The sequence below is a fragment of the Leucoraja erinacea genome, chromosome 18, assembly GCF_028641065.1.
Source record: "Leucoraja erinacea ecotype New England chromosome 18, Leri_hhj_1, whole genome shotgun sequence".
Taxonomy (NCBI): domain Eukaryota; kingdom Metazoa; phylum Chordata; class Chondrichthyes; order Rajiformes; family Rajidae; genus Leucoraja; species Leucoraja erinaceus.
Window position 1 is genome coordinate 11,620,342 of NC_073394.1, and position 23,856 is coordinate 11,644,197.

At 42.0% G+C, this 23,856-nt stretch overlaps 1 protein-coding gene across 2 annotated transcripts in view; it reads right to left on the reverse strand.

Annotated features, from left to right (window-relative positions):
- Positions 1–23,856, reverse strand: part of far1 (fatty acyl CoA reductase 1) — an 88,371-nt gene that overhangs the window by 33,452 nt on the left and 31,063 nt on the right. For both annotated transcript variants that reach the window (XM_055649301.1, XM_055649300.1), the window contains exons 2-3: positions 15,815–16,070; positions 644–819 (exon numbers count right to left, since the gene is read on the reverse strand). In XM_055649301.1, the coding sequence (XP_055505276.1) occupies positions 644–819; positions 15,815–16,003 (365 nt within the window). In that variant the 5' untranslated portion in view covers positions 16,004–16,070. The remainder of the gene's footprint in view (positions 1–643; positions 820–15,814; positions 16,071–23,856) is intronic.

Consider the following 23,856-nt stretch of genomic DNA (forward strand, 5'->3'; position numbering starts at 1 on the left):
CCTTGGAGCACAGGACGATCTTATTGAGGTATATAAAATCATATGGGGAATAGATTTGGTAGATGCACAGAGTAGGTGAATCGAGGACCAGAGGACAGGTTTGGAGGGATATGGACCAAACACAGGCAGGTGGGACTAGTCTAGCTGGGACATGTTGGCCGGTGTGAGCACATTAGGACTCTAGGAAGTGGCAGGGACAGATCCAATTACAACAATTAAAAGGAATTTTTCAGATGTTCGATTAGATAAGGTGCAGGTTCAGGCCAAATGCAAAAATAATAAGCATACATAGGCATAACGGTTGGCATAAAGAAGGTTCGCTCAAGAGGCTCATTACTGTGCAGCACAATTATATAGAGGTAATGCACAGCAACAACCTAGCTGAATTTTTTAACAACAATCTCCAGATAGAAATACAAAGGACATTAAATGCATGGAAAAACCCATCATTGGCAAGTTGTCCTTTAAGTCATGCACCACCCCTCCTTCGAAATAGCTATTCCCTCATATCACTGAATCAAAGACTTGTAGCATTCGCCAACAGAACCTTCAATGACTGCCATGGTTCAAGAACTTTCGATGGATGCTGGGGATGGACTACAAAAATGCCAGTTAATCCAAAGTATTTTTGAAAAATACTTACTTCAAAGTTTCATTGAAGCGCACAGTGGCTGCACAGTGGAAGACGATGTTAATGCAAGACATCAAGAGTTCTTTGTCAGCCTGGCCAAGACCGAGCTCTGGCTGAGTCAGTTCACTGCTCACTGCGACAACCTTCTCTTTGAAATCGGGCTGCTCCTCTCGCAGTCTGTCAAAAAGCTGCAAACAAAAAGACGTTCAATGACTGGCGGAAAACACAACAGATCTGAACGGCATACCTTACACCTTAAACCTAGATCTAGCCTTCTCTGGTCTGAAAATAAAAAGACCATCTGTATACAGTGCCCTCCATAATGTTTGGGACAAAGACCCATCATTTATTTATTTGCCTCTGTACTCCACAATTTGAGATTTGTAATAGAAAAAAAAATCACATGTGGTTAAAGTGTACATTGTCAGATTTTAATAAGGGCCATTTTTATACATTTTAGTTTCACCATGTAGAAATTACAGCTGTGTTTATACATAGTCCACCCCCATTTCAGGACACAATAATGTTTGGGACACATGGCTTCACAGGCATTTGTAATTGCTCAGGTGTGTTTAATTGCCTCCTTCATGCAGGTATAAGAGAGCTCTCAGCACCTAGTCTTTCCTCTAGTCTTTCCATCACCTTTGGAAACTTTTATTGCTGTTTATCAACATGAGGACCAAAGTTGTGCCAATGGAAGTCAAATAAGCCATTATGAGACTGAGAAACCAGAATAAAACTGTTAGAGACATCAGCCAAACCTTAGGCTTACCAAAATCAACTGTTTGGAACATCATTAAGAAGAAAGAGAGCACTGGTGAGCTTACTAATCACAAAGGGACTGGCAGTCCAAGGAAGACCTGCACAGCTGATGACAGAAGAATTCTCTCTATAATAAAGAAAAAAATCCCCAAACACCTGTCCGACAGATCAGAAACACTCTTCAGGAGTCAGGTGTGGGTTAGTCAATGACCACTGTCCGCAGAAGACTTCATGAACAGAAATACAGAGGCTACACTGCAAGATGCAAACCACTAGTTAGCTGCAAAAATAGGATGGCCAGGTTTACTTATATCAAAATGATGGCATGAACAATGTATGGAGGAGAGAAGGAACTGTCCAAGATCAAAAGCATACCACCTCACTGTGAAACACGGTGGTGGGGGTGTTATTGCCTAGGCATGTATGGCTGCTTAAAGTACTGACTCACAACTGCTGATGGCAGTAGCATAATGAATTCTGAAGTGCATTGACACACCCTATCAACACAAGCTCAAACAAATGCCTCAAAACACATTGGCCGGCGGTGGTTCTTCTTCTTCTTCTTCTTGCGTATGGCGTGCACAGCCTAAAGTTGTAGGACAACTTGTTCTATTTGATCTTATTTGATTGTGGCCGGCGGTTCATTCTACAGCAAGACAATGATCCCAAACATACTGCTAAAGCAACAAAGGAGTTTTTCAAAACTAAAAAATTGTAAATTCGTGAGTGGCCAAGTCAATCACCCGATCTGAACCCAATTGAGCATGTCTTTTCTTTGATGAAGAGAAAACTGAAGGGGACTAACCCCCAAAACAAGCATGCTAAAGATGGCTGCAATACAGGCCTGGCAGAGCATCATCAGAGAAGACACCCAGCAACTGGTGATGTCCATGAATCATAGACTTCAAGCGGTCATTGCATGCACAAGATATGCAACAAAATACTAAACATGACCACTTTCATTTACATGACATTGCTGTGTCCCAAACATTATGGTGCCCCGAAATGGGGGGACTATGTGTAAACACAGCTGTAATTTCTACATGGTGAAGCCAAAATGTATAAAAATGGCCTTTATTAAAATCTGACAATGTGCACTTTAACCACATGTGATTCTTTTTTATTACAAATCTCAAATTGTAGAGTACAGAGGTAAATAAATAAATGATGGGTCTTTGTCCCAAACATTATGGAGGGCACTGTATCCTACCTATGCTACTCATAAGGGCATCACATTTAACAAAACGACAGCATGCCAACGGTAGGGACTGGGAGTACAATTTAAACCATGACCAACATGTCATGAAAAGTTTAAAACAATTTTTCTGGAAGTTTTAACTTGGCATTCGCTAGGTGGGGGAAAAAAGCATAATTTATCATTCAGTTATGTCAAACTAACCCACCAGTCTCAAGCTTGTGGATTCAGGTGCAGCAAAGGAGGCAAGCACTATTTATTTGCACGTGCTGTTGGAAAAATTGAAAGCATTGATGCTACTAATGCGCTATTTGAGCAGTGTTGGAAATATTTAGAAGGTCAGGCAGTTTGAGAGCAAATGGTTGGTGCGTCAGGAGCAGCTTCTTTCCAACAACCATCAGGCTACTGAACACTACAACCTCCAATTAAGCTGCAAACTACATAGGTTTGGGTCACTGTTTTTGTCTTTGCACTATTATTGCTTGTTTTTTTTAATATACTGAATCTTTTTTTTAGGGAGAAAGGAGGAGAGAGGAAAGGTGGAGGCAGGACAAATGATAGGTACAGGTGATGGTGTTTGCACAATCTGTTTGAAGAAAGGTTCCCAACTCGAAACATCAACTATCCATTTCCTCTATATAGTGCTCGATCCGAGTTGCTCCAGCATTTAGGCGTTTTGCTCAAGTTTCTAGCACCTTGTATATCCTTGTATATTCAATCTGACCTGATGATATAAGGAACATCATTGATGAAGTAGCTTTCAATGGTTCAACCAAGCACACAGTCTGAGGAAACCAGGAAACAATGTCTTGAAACAGAGATGATTGGCCTTCAACACCGCAACCATCTTCCTTGATGCAAGTTAAAATTCTAACTGTGGGAGCGATTTCTTCTCAATACTAATTGACTTCAGGTTTTCTTGGATTATTTGTTGTCATGGAGATACAGAAGGAAGGAGGAATTTATAAACCAACATGAGAACTATTTTTCCATCTGGATGTTCCTGGACTGAGAGTCACTGCAGAGCAAAAAGAGCAGTGTATGAAATAAGGAGCAAGGAATAAGACAGGTGGGATTGCTGACAGGACCTAGCATAGACCCATGGTGGCTGAAAACATCCTGTGTCCTTAGTAGTAATGACGTGGAATTTGATGCAATTAGTATTGGTATATTATTGTCACATGTACGGAGTTAGAGTGAAACACTGGTTTGCGTGCTATCCAGACAAGTCAGGCCATTCACGAGTACAAGCCGTTCATGAGTACAATAGGTTGTGCAAAAAGAGAAAGGAAACAGAGAATATAGCTTTAATGCGACAGAAAACGATCAAATTCATAAATGGTGGAAGGGCCACAACAAGGAAGATTGAAAGATCGGAATTATATTCTTAGTATACAAGAATCCGATAACAATGGGGAAGAAGTTGTTCCAGAAGCTGGTGGTATGTGCACTCAACGTTTTGTAGCTTCTTTCCAACATGAGAGGGGAGAAGAGAGGACTGGAGTGTGACTGGTCCTTGATTATGTTGGCTGCTTTCTCAAGGTAGCCTGAAGTGTAGATTAAGTTGATGAAGGGAGTTGGGGCCAATACAGACTGGCTTGTATGATGGATTGGGCTGTGTTCACAACTCTCTGCAGGTTCTTGTTGTCTTGGACAGGAGCAGGTACCATGCCAATTACAGATAAGCTACAAGAGTTCGAAAGATACTTTGGGATGTAATGAAATGGTTAAATGTACAATAAACCAATTTTATTATTAAAATGTTACAGTGAAGCCATGGCTGTTAAATGAGGGATGGGGGGGGGAGGGCATATATACCAACGTTAATAGTCAGAGAAAATACAATGTAATGCAGCAATGATCACGGATATAGGGAGAAGTTCAGCATTCAGGGAAGAAGGACCATAAAAGAAGAAAAGCATTCTATTTTTTGTTAATGAGTCTCACACAATTCATTTAGTGGTGATGTTAAATGTACACTCCCCAATAATCAGCCCATGGCTAAATGTACTCTACATTTTTCCTGCTGCAGAACAAAGCTGGGCGCGGTGACTAGATTTGCCAGGGTCACGCCAAGATTGATAAAATGTTGATAAAAGACACTCAAATTGCATCCGCTGAGGGGAAAATGCAGTGCTTGATTGGTGTCAAAGTAAAGTGGGAATCAATTTAATATCATAGAAAATGAATAAAGTGTTTGTGAAACAATAGCAAGCACAGAAACCAACAATCAAGGCAGAAAATAATGGGATGGGCTGCATTAAGTCTCTTGTGGCTGTATTAAGTTATTGTTAACTCCAATGTTCCTGACAAATACTGAAGGCAGACACAAAAAGCTGGAGTAACTCAGCAGGTCAGGCAGCATCTCCGGAGGAAAGGAATAGGTGAGGTTTCGGGTCAAAACCCTATTTCAGATTGAGAGTCAGGGGAAAGGGAAACGAGAGATATAGGACAAACGACCCAAAACCTCACCTATTCCTTTTCTCCAGGGATGCTGCCTGACCTGCTGAGTAACTCCAGCATTCTGTGTTTGAATTCAGTTTAAACCACCATCTGCAGGTCCTCCCTACACAGATATGTTTGCTGTCTGCCAATGGCAGCACTTGGAGCGAGTCCCGATAAGATTAGTGTTAGGGGACCTCAGGCATTCTTTTCTGCATGTGTTGGGGACCAATTGCGCCTGTGACAACATTTACTGCAGCTTTCCCAGCAGCTGTTAATTAGCCTGTGGCCGCAAGTCCAATATAGTGATATATGAAAGCTTTTCAGATTCAGATTCAACTTTAATGTCATTGTGCAGTGTACAGTACAGAGACAACGAAATGCAGTTCTCTTTTCATCAATGAGTTGTTGGAGTTGTTTGTCATTATCGTCAAACCAATCCTGATTTTTTTTTTTTTACTTAAACCCAATTGTTTCCTTGCAGGAGGCGATGATAGCGTTCTTTCAATTTTTGGAGGCCATAACAGGGGATATGAGGCAATAATGGGAAAGCATGGAATGTGGAAAATGAATGGCGAGATGTTTGCTGAGACCCGTGTTAACAATAACCCAGTGATTGTGGGAAGTGTATTCCCTCATAAAGCAATGTACAAAACAACTTGGGTGCCATCAGACCATGTCACAGAAAATCAAATTGACCACATTTGTATCTGTAAAAAGTTCAGAGGTCCATGGAAGATGTCAGAACAAAAAGAAGAGCAGTCGCAGCTTCAGACCACCACCTCCTGGTAGGGAAATTTAAGCTGAAGAGATACTACCAGGCCAAACGCCAAAGAGGTAAATACAACATTGAATACCTCAGTAGTGCTCAAGTGGTGAAGAAGTTCAAGGATACCCTCTCAAGGGAAAACACAGTGCTACAGCAGAGGAGGAAGGAAGGATGGACAGTAAATGAGGAGTGGGAACACCTAAAAGCTGCTTGGAGCACAACCTGTGAGGAGGCCCTAGGGAGGAGGACCCAAAAGCACAAAGAGTGGATAACACCAGAAACCCTCAACACAATCCAACAGAGGAGAAAGTTAAAGGAGAAAGTGATGCCACAAAGAAGTGCAAAAGAACATCAGAAGGGACAAGAGAACACAGGTGGAGAGGCTAGCCAATGGGGCAGAAATTGCGGCAACTCAAAGGAACATGAGGGAGCTATATACCATCACAAGGATGGTACATATCTGCATAGTAATAAACCAATTACAGACAAGAATGGTCAGCTGCTTTCAACGCAGGAGGCGCAGCTCGACAGATGGGTAGAACATTTCGAAGAAGTCCTAAACAGGCCGCCACCGGCTGCACAGACACACATTCCTAAAGTTAGGATACCACTACAAATTAAGTGTGACAGACCAGCAAAATCAGAAATAAAGGCTGGAATCAAGCAACAGAAAACTGGCAAGGCTGCTGGCCCTGACAATATTCCACCTGAAGCGCTGAAAGTAGATATAGACTCATCAACAGACATGCTCCATGGCTTCTTTGGGAATTTTTTGGAAGAGGAAAAGACACCCACAGAATGGGCAGAGGGATACATCATGAAACTGCCAAAAAAAGGTGACCTAAGAAAATGTGACAACTACCGAGGGATCACCCTACTCTCTGTACCCAGTAAAATTCTCAATCAGGTCATCCTCAACCGTCTTCAGGAAGGTGTAGACAAGAGGCTATGGGACCAGCAAGCAGGATTCAGGAAGGATCGCTCATGCACAGACCACATAGCAACATTACGCATCATCATTGAGCAGTCTATTGAATGGAACACGTCCCTGTACATCAACTTCATCGACTTTGAGAAAGCGTTTGACAGCTTAGACAGGACAACACTATGGCGCCTAATGGAGCACTCTGGAATTCGCACCAAGATCATAAACTTAATCAAGAACTCGTATGATGGAACCTCATGCAAAGTTATGTATGTAGGCCAGCTTTCTCAGAGATGAGTGTCAGGACGGGTATCAAGCAGGGATGTCTATTGTCACCATTCTTGTTCCTCCTGGCAATTGATAGGATCATGATGGAAACAACTAAATGGAAAATAAATTTAATTCAGTGGACATTGTGGGAGCAGCTAGATGACATTGACTTTGCAGACGACATAGCTCTCCTTTCATACACACACACAGATTCAAATGCAGGAGAAAACGGCCAGACTCTCACAAGCTGCAACAAAACTTGGTCTTACACCCAATACAGCAAAGACACAGGTGATGAGGATCCACTCCAAAACCAGCAACCCTATCCTTATGCATAGCACTGGTCTAGAGGAGGTAGAAACATTCACATACCTAGGCAGTGTTGTGGACATCACCGGAGGGACAGAGGCAGACGTAAAAAGTGGAATCAATAAGGCTAGGGTGGTGTTTAACATGCTCAGTGAGATCTGGAGCTCAAAACACATCCCAATCAACAGCAAAATACACATCTTTAACAAATGTGAAACAGGTGATGCTGTATGGATCAGAGACATGGAAAACAACAAAACACACCACAAACAGGCTGCAAACATTCATTAACACCTGCCTTAGGAGAATAATATCTGGTGGAGACAAAATAAGCAATGTGGACCTGTGGAAAAGAACACGCCAGGAGCCCATTGACTTACAAATTCGAAGGAGAAAATGGAGTTGGATTGGACACACCCGCAGGAAACCTGCCACAAACATCACCCGGCAAGCCCTGAAATGGAACCCCCAAGGAAAAAGGAAAATAGGTCGCCCCAGGATCAGCTGGAGAAGAGGTGGCCAGACAGAAATGTCTGAGAGTGGGGAAATCTTGAGAGAACTGTCATCAACCGAGTGATGTCAATGGCCTCTGCTCCCTTGAGGAGCAAAGGGCTTAAGAAGAAGAAGAAATTAGTCGGAACACCATTTGATATATTCAAGAGAGAGTTAGATAGATGTATTCAAGAACGTTAGATATATGTATTCAAGAGAGTTAGATATATCTCTTAGGGCTAACAAAATCAAGGGATATGGGGCGAAAGCAGGAATGGGGTTCTGATTTTGGATGAAAAGCTATGATCATATTGAACGGCGGTGCTGACTCGAAGGGCCGAATGGCCTACTCCTGCACCTATTATCCATATTTGACCAGGAATTAGAGAACCACTTAAGAGTTACTTAGAAGCTGACAATCAGGAAGTAAGCTGATTTGGAAAGAAAAATGGTTTGCATGCATCCTCACTGTTGTAACTAGACACCACTGCCTGTTAAGAACATTGTCTGCCAGTCATCACCTCAGGTGGCCATTGGAATTTGACAAGCAGTTGCTTCCATCAACACCTGTGCAACTATGTCCCATTATACAATGTAACACACAGTATTTGGTATTTTTAGCTTGCTATAGCAACATAAATCATGGCTGATAAAATCACCTTTTTGACAACCCTGCAGGAAAAACAATTGCATGATTGCAAGTCCGAAACTCTGTAGCCTTGAACCACCGCCCACCCCCTCCTTCCCATTGCCACTGTTTTAATAACACACAGCAAAACACAAAGTGGGGAAGAACTCAGCGGGTCAGCACGCAACAAAAGGCTTTCACTGTACCTCAGAACTAAAATAAACTAAACCGAGTATAGCAATTGAGGAGGGAATAGAGGAACAACATTTTGGGTCAGGAGCCTTCGTCAGATTGATGGAGGGGGAGAAAACTGGAAAAGAGAGTTGGGGGCAGGTAAAATCTAGTATATGACAGTTGGATAGACACAAAACATACTCATACTTCACTCATACTTACTTTATTAGCCAAGTATGTTTTACAACATACGAGGAATTTGATTTGCCATAGTCATGCTAATAAAAAGCAACAGAACACACAAAATACATTTTAACATAAACATCCACCATAGTGACTCCTTCACATTCCTCAGTGATGGAAGGCGAAAAGAAGTTCAATCTCTTCCCTTCTTTATCCTCCAGCAGTCCATTGACGGAACAATCGTACTCCCGTAGCCGGCAGTGGGCCTCCTCAAGCTCCTGTACTGGGGGGGAATCTCTGCTCCCCCTCGCTGGGCGATCTACCTCGGGTCGGGGCTGGTCTATGTTGTGCGGCTTCCGGAGCTTCCTGACTCGGTTTCTCCCGAGACTGCGAGCTCTTGATGTTAAAGTCTGCAGGCCGTGGTTCGAGCGTCGATCCCAGGCAGGGAATCGGCTCCAATGGTAAGTGCTGGAGTAACTCAGCGGCTCAGGCAGCATCTCTGGAGAAATGTTCCGGGTCGGAAACCTTCTTCAAGTGACAGGTGGATACAGGTGAGGGGGTGGGCTATCGGACACATTGGAGTAGTATGAGCAATGGCCACTTTGTTAGATGAAAAGGAAAATATGCAGAAAAGTTGCAGATCAGTTTTGATCAAACTGAATGGTGGAAAAGTTGATCATATCCTTCAAGATCCCTTTGCCACAATCCAATCCTAGAGAACAGCTTTGGGAGATATCAGACTGTCTGGCATATTGGAGTTAACAAACATCCCAGATAACAGACTGAGGCTCATATCCCCCCCCCCACTTTTGTAATGCAGTGGAAATTTATTGGTAAAATTAGGTCAGTTACGTTATAAAGAATTCTGAATATGGTTACACCAATATTTCCAAAATATCATAATATCGTAAGTGATAGGAGCAGAATTAGACCATTCGGCCCATCAAGTCTACTCTGTCATTCAATCATGGCTGATCTATCTCTCCCTCCCAACAACATTCTCCTGCCTTCTCCCCATAACCCGACACCCGTACTAATCAAGAATCTATCTATCTCTGCCTTAAATATATCCATTGCTGTTGCCTCCGCAGTCTTCTGTGGCAAAGAATTCCACAGATTTACCACCTTCTGACTAAACAAATTCCTCTCCATCTTCCTAAAAGGAACATCCTTTAATCTGAGACTATGACCTCTAGTCCGAGACTCTCCCACCAGTGGAAACATCCTCTCCACATCCACTCTATCCAAGCCTTTCACTATTCTGTGCTTCAATGAGGTTCTCCCTTGTCTAAGCTCCAGGGAGTATCGACCCAGTGCCATCAAACGCTCATCCTAGGTTAGCCTACTCATTCGTGGGATCATTCTTGTAAATCTCCTCTGGAACCTCTCCAGAGTCAGCACATTCTTCCTCAGATATGGTGCCCAAAATTGCCCACAATATTACAAATGAGGCCTGGCCAGCGCCTTATTGAGCCTCAGCATTACATCGCTGTTTTTGTATACAAGCCTCCTCAAAATAAATGCTAGCATTGCATTAGTTTTCTTTACTACCGATTAGAATTGCAGATTAACTTTTTGGGAATCCTGCACCAGCAATCCCAAATCCCTTTGCAACTCCTATTTCGGGATTCTCTCCCCAATTAGAAATTAATCTATGCCTTTATTCCTACTACCAAAATGCATGACACCACTATACTTTGCTACAGTATACTCCCTCTGCCACTTCTCTGCCCATTCTCCAAACCTACTCCAGAGTCCCTATTTTCTCGATTCTATCTGCCCTTCCATCTATTTTCATATCTTCCGCAAACTTGGCCACAAAGCCTTCAATCCCCTCGTCCAAATCATTAATATACAAAGTAAAGAGGAGCTGCCTCAGCAACAAGCCCTGCGGAACTCCGCTAGTCACTGGCGGACAGCCAGAAAAAGCCCCCTTTATTGCCACTTTTGCCTTCCAACCAACCTGCTATCCATACTAGTATCTGCCCTTTGATACCTTGGGCTCTCATCTTCCTCAGCAAACTCCCATGTGGCACATTATCAAAGATGCCAAAGATATGATGTAACCTATGATAATCACTAAAGATAAAAGTTTAGAGATTTGGTTTGTTATTGAATTCTCCCACAAACGTCTGCAAATCGATAGTAGAACGTTTCCTGATTGGTTGCATCATGACCCAGTATAGCATTCCAATGAACAGGAACACAAGAGACTGCAGAGTGTGTTTAAGAAGGAACTGCAGATGCTGGAAAATCAAAGGTACACAAAAATGCTGGAGAAACTCAGCGGGTGCAGCAGCATTTATGGAGCGAAGGAAATAGGCAACTGAAGAAGGGTTTCGGCCCGAAACGTTGCCTATTTCCTTCGCTCCATAGATGCTGCTGCACCCGCTGAGACTGCAGAGAGTGGTGGACTCAGCCCGGTCTTGCATGGGCAGAGCTCTTCCCACCATCAAAAGCATCGACATCCTTTCCCAAGGCAGCGCCATCTGACATCGACGATCTCCACCACCCGGGTCATGTCCTCTTCTCACTGCTACCATCGGGCAGGAAGGACAGAAGCCACGACACTAGGTCAGGAACAGCATTTTCCAACAACGGTTGGGTTCTTGAACTGACCTGCATAAGCCGAATCCTACAGAAGTACGAGTAACAGAACATCACGCACCACCTCTCGCACTACCATGGACCTCGAGGTGTGTTTGGCACTAATATCTTCTTTTAAACACATTTATATTTTTACTGTCCTGCAAGATTTATGTTTCTGTCTGTTGTCTGAATCTATGTGTCTGTGATGCTGCTGCTTAATATTTTCATTGTACCTGTACCTCGCCATAATTGTGAATATGATTTTAAAAACCCGGCTTGACCCAAGAGATAGTCAAGCAACAAACAGAAGCTTTTGAAGCATTCATCAAATAATACAGGTTTTGCAGCAGCATGATAAACCAGCACAGGCAAAAACCAAGGTAAAGTGCAAAATTAATTACCAAAGAACACCAGTAAAAAGCAGTCAAGCTACGCCCGATTAAATCAGAGCCTTTCAGAATTAGTCATAAGCACATACAACCGTTTGCCCGGTCTGTCTTTCCACTGCTCAAGCACCTTTGCCAAGAATTTACCACGTTAATTATTGGGCAGTAAATTGATATTGAACATTTCAAATTGTTGTCAAGAACGGATATGTGGCATATTTGATTATATTTCCCTTGCATTCTGTCTCCGTGACAAATGAAGCCAAGTGTGACTAAGTAAAAATTTAACTAGGTCAACCATAATACAGAAAAGCAAACCATAATGCCTGCATTTCCAATCAATTGCTGTATTGTTGGCAATTCGTGTTTGTACAGCATTTGTATTGTAACATTACACCACAAGGTGTGTCACATATCAAAATGGATACTCAGACACAAAATATTAGGGCAAAAGTTTAACTAAGTGTTTGTAGGACAATGTTCAGAGATACATCTACAATGCTGGAATGTTGGAATACACTTAGACGGAGGGGTGCAGTAATCAGAGGATTGTACAACTGGGAGATGTTATTCATTTGTCCTAGAAAATAAAGGCTGTGTAGCAGGAGGGAAAAAATATATAATTTTGCAGTCCAAAACCAACCTGCACAAACACAATAGTTTGTTTCCATTTACAATCCCAGTGTCTAATGCAAGGATCCGATCCGAAACGTTGCCCGTCCTTTCTTTCTTCACAAGCTTCCTGACTGACCAAGTGCCTCCAGTACTGTGTTTAGCTCAACATTTCAGTATCTGCAGTTTCTTGTGTTTCCAGGCCCTGTGACCCTTTAGTTTAGTTTTTTAGTCTAGTTTAGTTTAGAGATACAGCACGGAAACAGACCCTTCAGCCCACCGAGTCCGCACTGATCAGCAATCCACACACATTAACACTACCCTACACACACTAGGGACAATTTTACACCAAGCCAATTAACCGACAAACCTGTACATCTTTGGTGTGTTGGAGGAAACCGAAGATCTCAGAGAAAACCCACAGAGAGAACGTACAAACTCCGTACAGACAAGCACCCATTGTCAGGATTAAAACCCGGGCGTCTGACACTGCAAGTCAGTAGCTATGCCGCTGCATCACTTTGCCGCGCAACCCGTGTGTTGGTCAGAAAATACTTATTCTGCCAAATAGTAGCCATGTTCCCTTTAAATTCTCAACACAATTTCACCCCATTACCCTTTCAGGCAGCGTTCCAAGCTTCCATTGAATGAGGGAAATATTAACTCTCCTAGCTCACTTCTAATCTTTCTTACAATCATGTCTCCTGGTTTATAATTCCTCTGCAAAAGGAGGCAGACCCTTCTCATTTATGCTACACATGGGCACCCTCTAATCTTGGGCATACCTGGTGGTGAGTTTTACGGAGCTAATAATCTTCTAGCAGTAGTGCTTGTTTGTTTCAATCGGTCTTTGGGAAGAGAAGCCATGGAGTACATAGAATACAAGGGCAGGGAATTAATATTGGAAGGGAATATCTCAACCACACAGTGCTGGATGCAGTTCTTTTCCTTAGGTGACAGGAGAGATGTGATTGCAGAAGAATATTAAGTTGCAGCTCCAAGGAAAAGTTGAATAAGCTGGGCTTGTCTCCTTTGCAGTAATGGGGACCAAGGATAGACTTCATCAATCATATCTTTCCTGTTGTGCAAAATTGTGGTCTAAATTGTGATGTGCTCTTCGAAGATTAACTCCCTGCTCTTATATTTTATGTACCCCATAGCTCCTCTTCCCAAAAGATAGATTGAGACAAAGAGGATTATTGCTGGAGGATTATTAGCTCATTATAAGTCAGCCACTGGTATGCCCACTACTTGTTAGTGTGCCAGTGATAGCAGCCCACAACCAAAGGGAAACAGGATCACTCTGAGAGCTGGCACAGACTTGATGGGTTTGGTACATTATTCACTTTACCAAAATACAGTGAAAAACATTGTTTTGCATGTATGCACAGGTACAATCAAGCCATTCATGAATATAACAGCTTGTGTTAAAAAAAGGAGAATAGAATACAGAATATAGAGGGACAGCTACAGGGAAAGAACAGATAAAAGGTGTAATAGCTACTACAAGGTAGATTGGAAGATTGTTATGGTGAAAAGGCCACAGCTTAAGATCTTGCCACCAATGAATGCTCAAGGAGTATATAAAAAGGAAAAATCATGCCACTCAAAATATATAAAAGTGTTAAGGTTCATTTCTTAAAATAGACAACTCACAATAGTTTAGGTAAACCATACAAGCTTCACTTTTACGTCAGACGGGAGTGGCTGGAGATGTTACGAGTCCAGAAATATCCAGTGATAATTCTGGTTCTCCCAAGATACCACTCTAATGAATGAAGACATGCAGCATATTTTATAGTATTTTGGAAACGTAGTCACATGTTTATACAGAATTGCAGCAACGATGTCTAACACAAATGATCACAAGCTATACCCATTCAAAGTATACTTGTCACTAATACAATACGTTCATCTTGTGGTTCTATCAATCACAAACTGTTGACCACAACCTTTGAAACAACAGGAACTTAGTCAAAAGCCCAACATTTGCATTTCCATCTTAACAATGTAATCATCAGTGTCAGTACCAACCAGAAGACTTCTGTTTACAGAAGCTACCAACTTCGCAGGAAATACATTCTTTCACACTACGTCTTTTGCTTGGGCACAATAGGATGCACTATCAGAGCAGTTTGAATGCTGGCCTCCAATTTCCTGATTCCCACATCTTTGCAACTTCAGCTTATTCAGAACCCAAAAATGTCAAGCTATACTCAAGCTAATCTTTTACTTAATCAATTCTAATTATAAAATATTTTACTATTAACTAGGATATTCTCAATAGAGCTTACAATATGAATGATAACATAACATATTATATATATAACTGCATTTGAAACAAGTATTATTGCAATGCAGTACACAATCAATAAATGAATCCCATATGACTACTTTATTTACCCATCCTCCTCCCTTTAAGGAAAATTACAGGTTTCTCTATTATTCCACACCACACAGTTTTTGCAGGGTGCTATTGTTGCTTACACTTCTCTAGAAAATATTGTAGCTGCTATTTTTGTCTAAAGCTGCTCTTTCCTAAAGTCTAAAACATTACTCACTCTCAATCTCACAACCAATCTTTGAATATCTACAATCTTCTCTATTGTGGTTCTGATATTTAAGTGCAAATCACCAACGTACATCGCCAATATGAAAGGACCCATCACTGGTCATGGAACCGCAATGGTAACTGACAAAGTCACAAAAACTCCAGCAACTTTTGCTTCCTGTCATGAAGCCAATTATGGATCCAATTTGCCACTCGCTCTGGGATTTCATGGGTGTGCTTGACTAGCCCGCTGTGTGACCTTGTCTCAAGCAATCTTAAAATATTTCAAATAGTGGATATCATAACAAGCATGAGCAGTGTGAACAGAAAACAAAGCAAATCATTATATTGTTCTGGCATATTTTGCTGCTCTCTGTCCTATGAGAGACAGACAGGGTTGAGTCAGACATTTTTTTCCCCAGGGGAGAAATGTCAAATATGAGAGGACAGCTTTAAAAGTTAGATGGCCAGAGTTTAAAGATTTATGTGGCACACAGAGTGGCAAGTGCCTGGAATGAGCTGCCAGGAGAAACCATAGATTTATACAGCACAGAAACATACCCTTTGGCCCAAGTCATTCATGCCGACCAAGATGCCACATCTAAGCTGGGCTAATTTGCCTGCTTTTGAACCATATTGCTCTAAACATTTCCTATACAGTATCTGTTCAAATGTTTTTTAAGGTTGAGGGAGAGAAGTAGATAGTATATCAATGTTTAAGAAACATTTAGAAAGACACATTAACAGTCGGCGAATATATGGATACAGACCACATGTAGGCAAATGCCATTGTGGGTGAAGAGCCTGTTCCCGCTCTGTATTTTTTTAATGTTCCTCACAACCCAATGCAGAGTTCTGGGGGAAAAAAAATGCAACCATTTCTGAAACACATTTACCTTGCAATTAAGCATCTCTTGAACTCGTGCTTGAGAGTTCTGGCCTGCTTTGGCTCTCACGAGGATATATGCAGTCTTGACTCCGGGACAAGATCGCAGCAACTTCTCAAGCAGAACCTTCCCCATGAAGCCTGTGGCTCCTGTGATGAGAACATTCTTGCCCATGTAGAACTCTGGTATCGACACCATACTGCCTTCACAATGTGGCCAGCAAAACGTTAGCTGGTTCTCACGGAGTTCTGGAATCTATGACAGCCTGTCAGAAACAAACAGAAAACAATTAAAACAAGCACAAGTAAGCAACCACCACATTCCCTCTCCCCAAATCAACATAAATCCTTCATCTGCAAAGAATTTGAAGGCACAGAAGACAGAATCTTGTTATAAACATAAATTCAAATAGTGATCTCCATTGGTTGACCCGAGCCCGAGACAGGGATTTTTAATTCCTGCTCCTTGCTTTCTTTTTTACATCTATTAACCAACTCTCACTCACCAGTGCAAAAGAAATTCACCATAATGTTACCTGAGCTTGCGTTAGAGAGAGGTTGTTTATTTTGGGCCTTATTATACTTTGGAGGATCAGAGGCTGAGGGGTGACCTTGTTGAAGTCTGCACGATCATAAATGGCAAGGATAAGGTGAATGTTTGCAGGGTAGAGGTTTTACAAATTAGGCATAGGCTTAAGGTGAGAGTGGCGAGATTTAGGCAGGACCTTAGGGGCAACTTTTCACTCGGTTGCATCTGGAATGAGCTGTCTGAGGATACTACAGAGACGGATATAATTACAACTTTCAAAAGATATTTGGACAGATATATGGATAGTAAGGGTTTAGAGATTATGGGCCAAATACAGGCAAATGGTACTAGCGCAATATGCCAACTTGGTCAGCATGTTGGCATATTGCGATAGGTGGGACAAAGGACCTATTTCCATGCTGTGCAGCAACATGACTAGTACTAATCCAATATCACAATTTAAAGGGCAGTATGATTCACCAGCGTCCTCGACAATATTCCTCCATTTACCAACATACCATTTGCCAGTTCTCAAAAACTGACAATTCTCAACTGCGCATAAATTGGTTACCACGATTTTGAACATCACAATGATGACCACACAAAAAATATTCTGATTTGCCATATCCAAGTGACTTTTAGTCACTTCAGGCTTGGAGTCACATCAGGTCAGATCAAATCAAGTAAGGTTTGCTGATTGTTTCCCTCTGAAGGACACAAGCTTTTATTTCGACATAAAACTTGATTTGCTGTACATAAGTTTTTGAAATAACTACAAATTTCAATTTCAATTTCTGCAAATTTCACTTGATTTTGCATTCCAAAGTTTTAATTCCCCTTATGCTATGAGAGGATTAGATTTGATTTGTGTCTTTGGTTCAATAGTCACCGCCTTTCAATACATAAGAATGCTGGTGCTGTAAAAAGTCCTATATAGATCTCCTCCCAGATTTTGTTGCTCATTCCATCTGTCTCTCCCCCACCTAGCTCCATCTCACCTGGATCGCTTACCAGCTCCTCCCTCACCCCTCCTTTCTTTACATTGGCCATCTCCCCATTATACTCGACCCAAAACATTGACGATGTCTGTGACATTCTCTTGCCCAGTTTTATACACAGCAGCGTGTTCCTCAGCACGTACTCCTGTAACCTGGTGCAGCCAATTCAAAGGCTCTGCAAGGGAGGAGCACAGTGTAGGGCCAATACGCTGGTGGGAACACCACTCAAACAAGCGAAGGGATATCATCCCATGGGACCACATGAGTGGCAATGGTGCTATATGCAAGGGATACCAGTACAAACAGGACTGGGTATAAAGCTAGTAATTATGAATGTAAAGGCATACCAAGAACATTCAGTTTTGCAGTTTTTACATTGCATATTTTTTTAAATTGCAAGTTTAGTTTAGAAATTAAAAAATCCACAACGTGATGCCTGACCCACTGAATTCCACCAGCACATTGCTATGTAAATGCAAGCTATTCCTTATACAAACATTTTCAAAGCATTTTTGATGGATGATTCATAGATCTCAGCTATCAAAGCATTTGGTGAATTACATTGCAACTATCCAGAAAAGGTGTGAATGGCAAGCAAGCACACTTCCTCACAAAATTAGGGCACTGCGGTTGTGTAGATGGTAGAGCTGCTGCCTCTCAGCGTCAGAGACCCAGCTTCGATCTTAACCTCAGTTGCTATCGGAGTGGAGTTTGCAAGCTGTCCCCATGGCCACGTGGGTTTCCTCCAGGTGCTCCGGTTTCCTCCCACATCCCACAAAACTGCACTTTTGTAGATTAAATAACCTCTGTAAATTGCCCCTAGTGAGTGAGGAGTGGATGCTGAAGTGGGATAGCATAGACCTACTGTGAACAGGTGATTGATGGTCGGTGTGGACCCACAGGATAGCGTTGTGTAGGAAGGAACTGCAGATGCTGGTTTGCACCAAAGATAAGACACGAAATGCTGGAGTAACTCAGCGGGACAGGCAGCATCTCTGGATAGAAAGAATGGGTGACGTTTCAATTCGAGAGTCTGAAGAAGGGTCACCCATTCCTCCTATCCAGAGATGCCGCCTGTCCCGCTGCGTTACTCCATCATTTTGTGTCTATCTGAGGAAAAGGGATTGCTTCCTTGCAGTATCTTTAATTCAATAATTCAATTCAAATTTCCACCGTCTCCATTTATAAAAAAAAATCTGAACGACCTCTATTTCTGGTTCGCAGAGCCAACAATAAAGATCATTAGAGATTAATTAACATTGCGGAGGGAAAAAATTCAGTTTGGTAGACGTTGATAAATTCTTATGCAGAAGAATCCAACTTCAACGCTTTTATTTCACACTGACGGTGATAAGTGTGCTGAAAGTAGCAAGACAATGCGGCTGTAAGGTTTAAGAAGATTTTACCTGCATTGCTGCAAAAAAGATTTGGAAATCCACACACTAAAGAATAATATAAAATATAGCCATAAGTACACTATGCCTTGCTTTAAACGGGGCAAAAATGCCACAACTAATTGTATGATGTTGTTCGGAATTCAGCTGAAAAGGCAAACTTGAAAATTGGGGACCACATAGGAGCCTGCATGCAAAGTAATGTTATTCAAGGTTGGAGGTTAAAATATCTACAAGAATAAGCACATGACTTCCTTCATCCACAATCAGAACACAGAACTGCAGTGGAAGAAGAGCAGGCCTTGGAGTATATGCAATTGCCTTATGCGGGTACAACTAGAAATTATGAAGGCACGCAATATGTTGGTCTTTATTGCAAAAGGATTAGCGTGCAAGAGTAGAGATGGCTGGGTCCTTATGAGACAACATCTGGAATGGATCCTGATGATATGACATTTAGATTGTTGTGTACAGTTCTGATGTCCGTTCACAGATATACTGCCGATTGAAGACTGTGCAGTGAAGAATTGATTTCTGAAATAGCAGGTTAGTTGGTAGAAAAGTAAAGCAGCTTGGGGTTACGGTCTCTTGAGATTAGGAGAATGCGAAGTGATGTTACCAAAATTAATAATATTCTTCCAGAGCTTGTCAGTGTAGATGAAAAAATTATGTTTTACTTAGGCGGTTTAGAGTTAGGGGTCACAGTCAATCATGACTAAGGCGAGAGGAAAAAAAATCACCAATGAGTAGTGAACCTTAAGTATTCACAGTTCTTTTTGGCAGAGAAAGCTCAGTAAGCAGGTACATTCAAAGCAGAAACCGATAATTTTTAGGTACTAAGGGGATCATAGAATATGGAATGTGGTAAAACTGTTGAACAGTCCACTTCTGATTTGAGTACAAAGAAAAGCTAGTGGGTCAGACAGCATCTATGGAGGGAAATGGATAAGACTATGTTTTGGGTAGAGACTCCACTTCAGACTGATGTTCACTCTGAAGAAGGGGGCCGACCAGAAGCACTGGCTCTCCATTCCTTCCACAGATCCTGGCTAACCTGTGGAGATCCTACAGCAGCTTGATTTTTGCTCAAGATTCCAGTATCTACAGCCTCTTGTACCTCCATTTTACTACCCATGACCTTGATGTTCTTCTGTTAAAATGCAACTACTCATAAAGAGTTTATGGACTTTTGAGAGGCGTCCTTGCCTCCCAGCCATAAAATTGTTTCACGATAATTAAACCCTTTTGCAATAATTGTGCAATATGACCTGGATAAAAATAAGGTGAGACGGATCTTCTTGTATTTAATTTATACTATACCAGACCTGGAACTAATTATAAATGAACACCAGTGATTTCTGACCTTGATCGTATCAAAACTTGGACTGCAAAGATAACACATATCGTCAAAAGATATGCGAATATTCTTTCTCGAAATTCACCACTTAGTCGTGGTGAGGTGTGCAGGTGCCTAAGAGCTGAGAGGTAAATATCTGGAGCTATGGTCAATGCAGGGTCATCCATGGCAGGCTGGTCAAAGAAGTGGTTTCTCACAGCGCGGGGCCAAGACGACGACTCCAACGGTGAAACAAGCAGGTGGACAGCACCACAGCGGCTGAGAAGGCGAAAGGTGGCTGCCGCAGAGAGAGACTCCCAACTGTTGGCGAGTCGATGCCGTTCAATCTGCATCTGCACGCACCAGTCTCCCCACATTAAAAGATGTCGCACACAAGCTGAAAGATAAAGTCTGTGGCTCCAGGATCAGCATCTTCAGCCATTTCATGACCCCCATGAGGGCAATCATGCTCGGCTTCATGTAATCTACAATGATGATGAGAATATTTCTCTAAAGAAGTGAATACTGAAGAAGGGTTCTGACCCGAAACATCATCCATCCTTTTACTCCAGAGATGCTGAGTTACTCCAGCACTTTGAAAATATTTTTGTTTGTTTTGATTTGTTTGATTCTTCACTTTGTAGGGTAACCCATTTACTACTTGCCACATACTTGGCACAAAACAAATCTAGCGATTAAACCAGATCATGTTATGGAAAAAAGGTGGAGAAGTGTTGCAGTAAAGCAAGTTCCGCTCAGCAGCTCAAGTGCAAGCGTGCAAATAATCATTGGCACAACTTCGAAAATGACTAACGCCTAGTTGGAATAGAAAGGTTAACTTCTTAGCCCATTGGAAAACAAGAAAATGGATGAAAAATCACCCTGCAGAAGATTACCAGGATTTGCTTTGTACATAAGTCTATTTCCAGCTGGAACATGAACTATATGGAGCCACATGACAATCTTATCCAATAAGGACACGACATATGGAATGGAGATGGTCGAGAGCTTCAAGTTTCTGAGTGTAAATATCACCAACAATTCGTCCTGGTCCCACTACATTGATGATGCTATGGCCAAGACGGCACAACAGCGCATCTACTTCATCATAAGACCATGAAAATTTGCCACATCGCCAATGAGTCACCAATTTTTACAGATGCATCATGGAAGACTCACTATTTGGATGCATCACAGCCTAGTCTGTCAATTGCTCTGCCCAAGACATTAAGTGCAGAGAGTGGAGGACGCAGCACAGCCATTGCACAAACCAGGTTCTCCCTCCCACCCGATATCAATCCATCTACAACTCACACTGCAGCAGGGAAGCGATCAGTATAATCAAGGACCATAACTTCCCCCTTTATTTGTTACTCATCAATATGCTTTGTTACCTCTTCGAAAAATTCAAAGTGCTCAGACATCTAACAAAGCCACAAAATCTTTCATTATTTATTGACTTTCAAAAATGTAGATAAACCCTGTCCCCTGGATTTTTTTCCATTACCACTGATATTAGACTTGCTAGTGTGTGATTACCTAGCTTATCTAACTGCAATTCTTTAATGAAAAGTACATTTAAAGTCCCCCATTCATCTGGCACCTCAAATGTCTAGTGAATTTAAAATGTATTGTAGGACCCCTCTCGCCTCCCGTGGCAGCATGGTTTACATCAAGCACAGGGATTCATTCACCTTTAAACCCCATAAGACCAATACCTCTATTTTACATTTTAGAACGTATGCATTTTAGAATTTCACTGCTCCCCTCCCCAAATTCTCCAACTGGAATGTTCTTTTCCTTGGTAAGTGAAATAGGAAATATTCATTCAAGATATCACCTGCACACTCGGACTCCATTCTTTCCGTTTATCCTTTTGTACAGAGAGAAATAGGCCTGTGTCTATGCCAACCATTTCTGTTCATACGTAGAACACAGAATAGTACAGAACATGGACAGGCCCTTTGGTCCATAATGTCCGTGCCGAACATAATGCCAAGATTAACTAATCTCATCTGCCTGCTGATGATCATTTCCCTCCATTCTCAGCAGATACGTGCACCTATCTAAAACCCACTATCGTATTTGCCTCCACCACCACCACCACTGGCAGTGTGTTCCAGGCACCCACCACCCTCTCTAAAAAAGAAACTTGCCCCACTCATCTCCTGTAAACATTGCCCCTTTCACCTTAAAGCTATGCCCTCCAGTCTTTGATATTTCCACCCTGGGAAAAAGTTCTGACTGTCGACCCCTTCTCATAATTTAATACACTTTCATCACGTCTCCCCGAACCTCCAGTTTTCTGTTCAATAACAAATTAGATCAGCTTGATATATTGACAGAAACAGAATTAGGGAGTGCATTTGCAGTGAAGAGTACTCCAAACACTAGGTCACTTTGATACCAGATGCTATGTAATTCCATTGGCACCCGTGACCATTTTTTTGCTTTATTAAAACCTTTTGCTCTTTAACAGTCCTGAGTGTAACTTCTCAAACCAATGCCAAAGCAGCAAAACTCTTTCATACATCTTCCCACATCTCGAGAGCAGGACACCGTGCTAATGCCAGTAAAATCCAATAGTGTATGCCTCGAGCCAAATGTAATCACTCCGATCTGCTGATCTGACAAACGCTGCCGCTGAATCAATAGGCAATGCCTGCTGTGGTTCATCAAGCTTTACAGTTTGTAAGTGAATTAAATGCTATTCAGTAATAGATCAGCAAAAGGCACCATGTTTCTGTCATCAGATTTTAGAGAAACGTTCTAAGATTTTAAACGAGTAGACACTGAGCATCATTCATGTATTCACTGGAACTTGAGGTTAAGGAGTGGTATTAGTTTAGGTTAGTTTAGAGATACAGCACGGAAACAGGCATTCAGCCCACGGGTAAACACAAAATGCTAGAGTAACTCAGCGGGACAGGCAGCATCTCTGGAGAGAAGAAATGAGTGATGTTTCAGGTCAAGATCCTTTTTCAGACTGAGTTATGTTCTCCACAGGGTCCACACCAACCAGCGATCCCCGTACACTAGCACTGTCCTACAGACTAGGGACAATTTACCATTTTTACCGAACCCAATTAACCTACACACCTGCAAGTCTTTGGAGGGTGGGAAGAAACTTGAACACCTGAGGAAAACCCACGTGGTCATGGGGAGAACGTTCAAACTCCGCACAGACTGCACCCAGTCAGGATTGAACCTGGGTCTCTGGCATTGTAAGACACCATCACTAACGCTGTGCCACTGCACCACCCTTCTATCTTCAAAGATTTTAAAGCAATACGTGGAGCATTTGCAGAAATTACTTCCACCAAGTTGGACTGTCGAAGACCACAAGGCACAATTTAAAGATACGAGTCTTTGAGACCCAGGATTACAGAACATTTCTACCCATAGAGCACGATAGAATTCCCACAACAGCAAACTGATGCCAGGTTATATTGTTAATTTTAAAAATCATACCATATACAAGTACATCAGGTAATGTAAAAGAGAAAACAAAGAGTGCAGAACAGAGTGTTACAGTTACAGAGATAGGCCAGATTTTATTTTCACAGTACAAGAGCAACAAAGATGTAGACTGGAAGATCGGAAATACAGCAAATGTCTGATAGCAGGAGTCTGATAACAGCAGGAATACGTTCTTGAATCTGATGGTATGTGCTTTTAAGCTTTTGTACATTCGGCCCAATGGGAGAGGGGGGATTGTGCGATTATTGATTATGTTAGCTGCTTTCCCCAGAGTGTATGAAGTGTATATGGAGTCAATTGTGAGTGGGCAGGAGT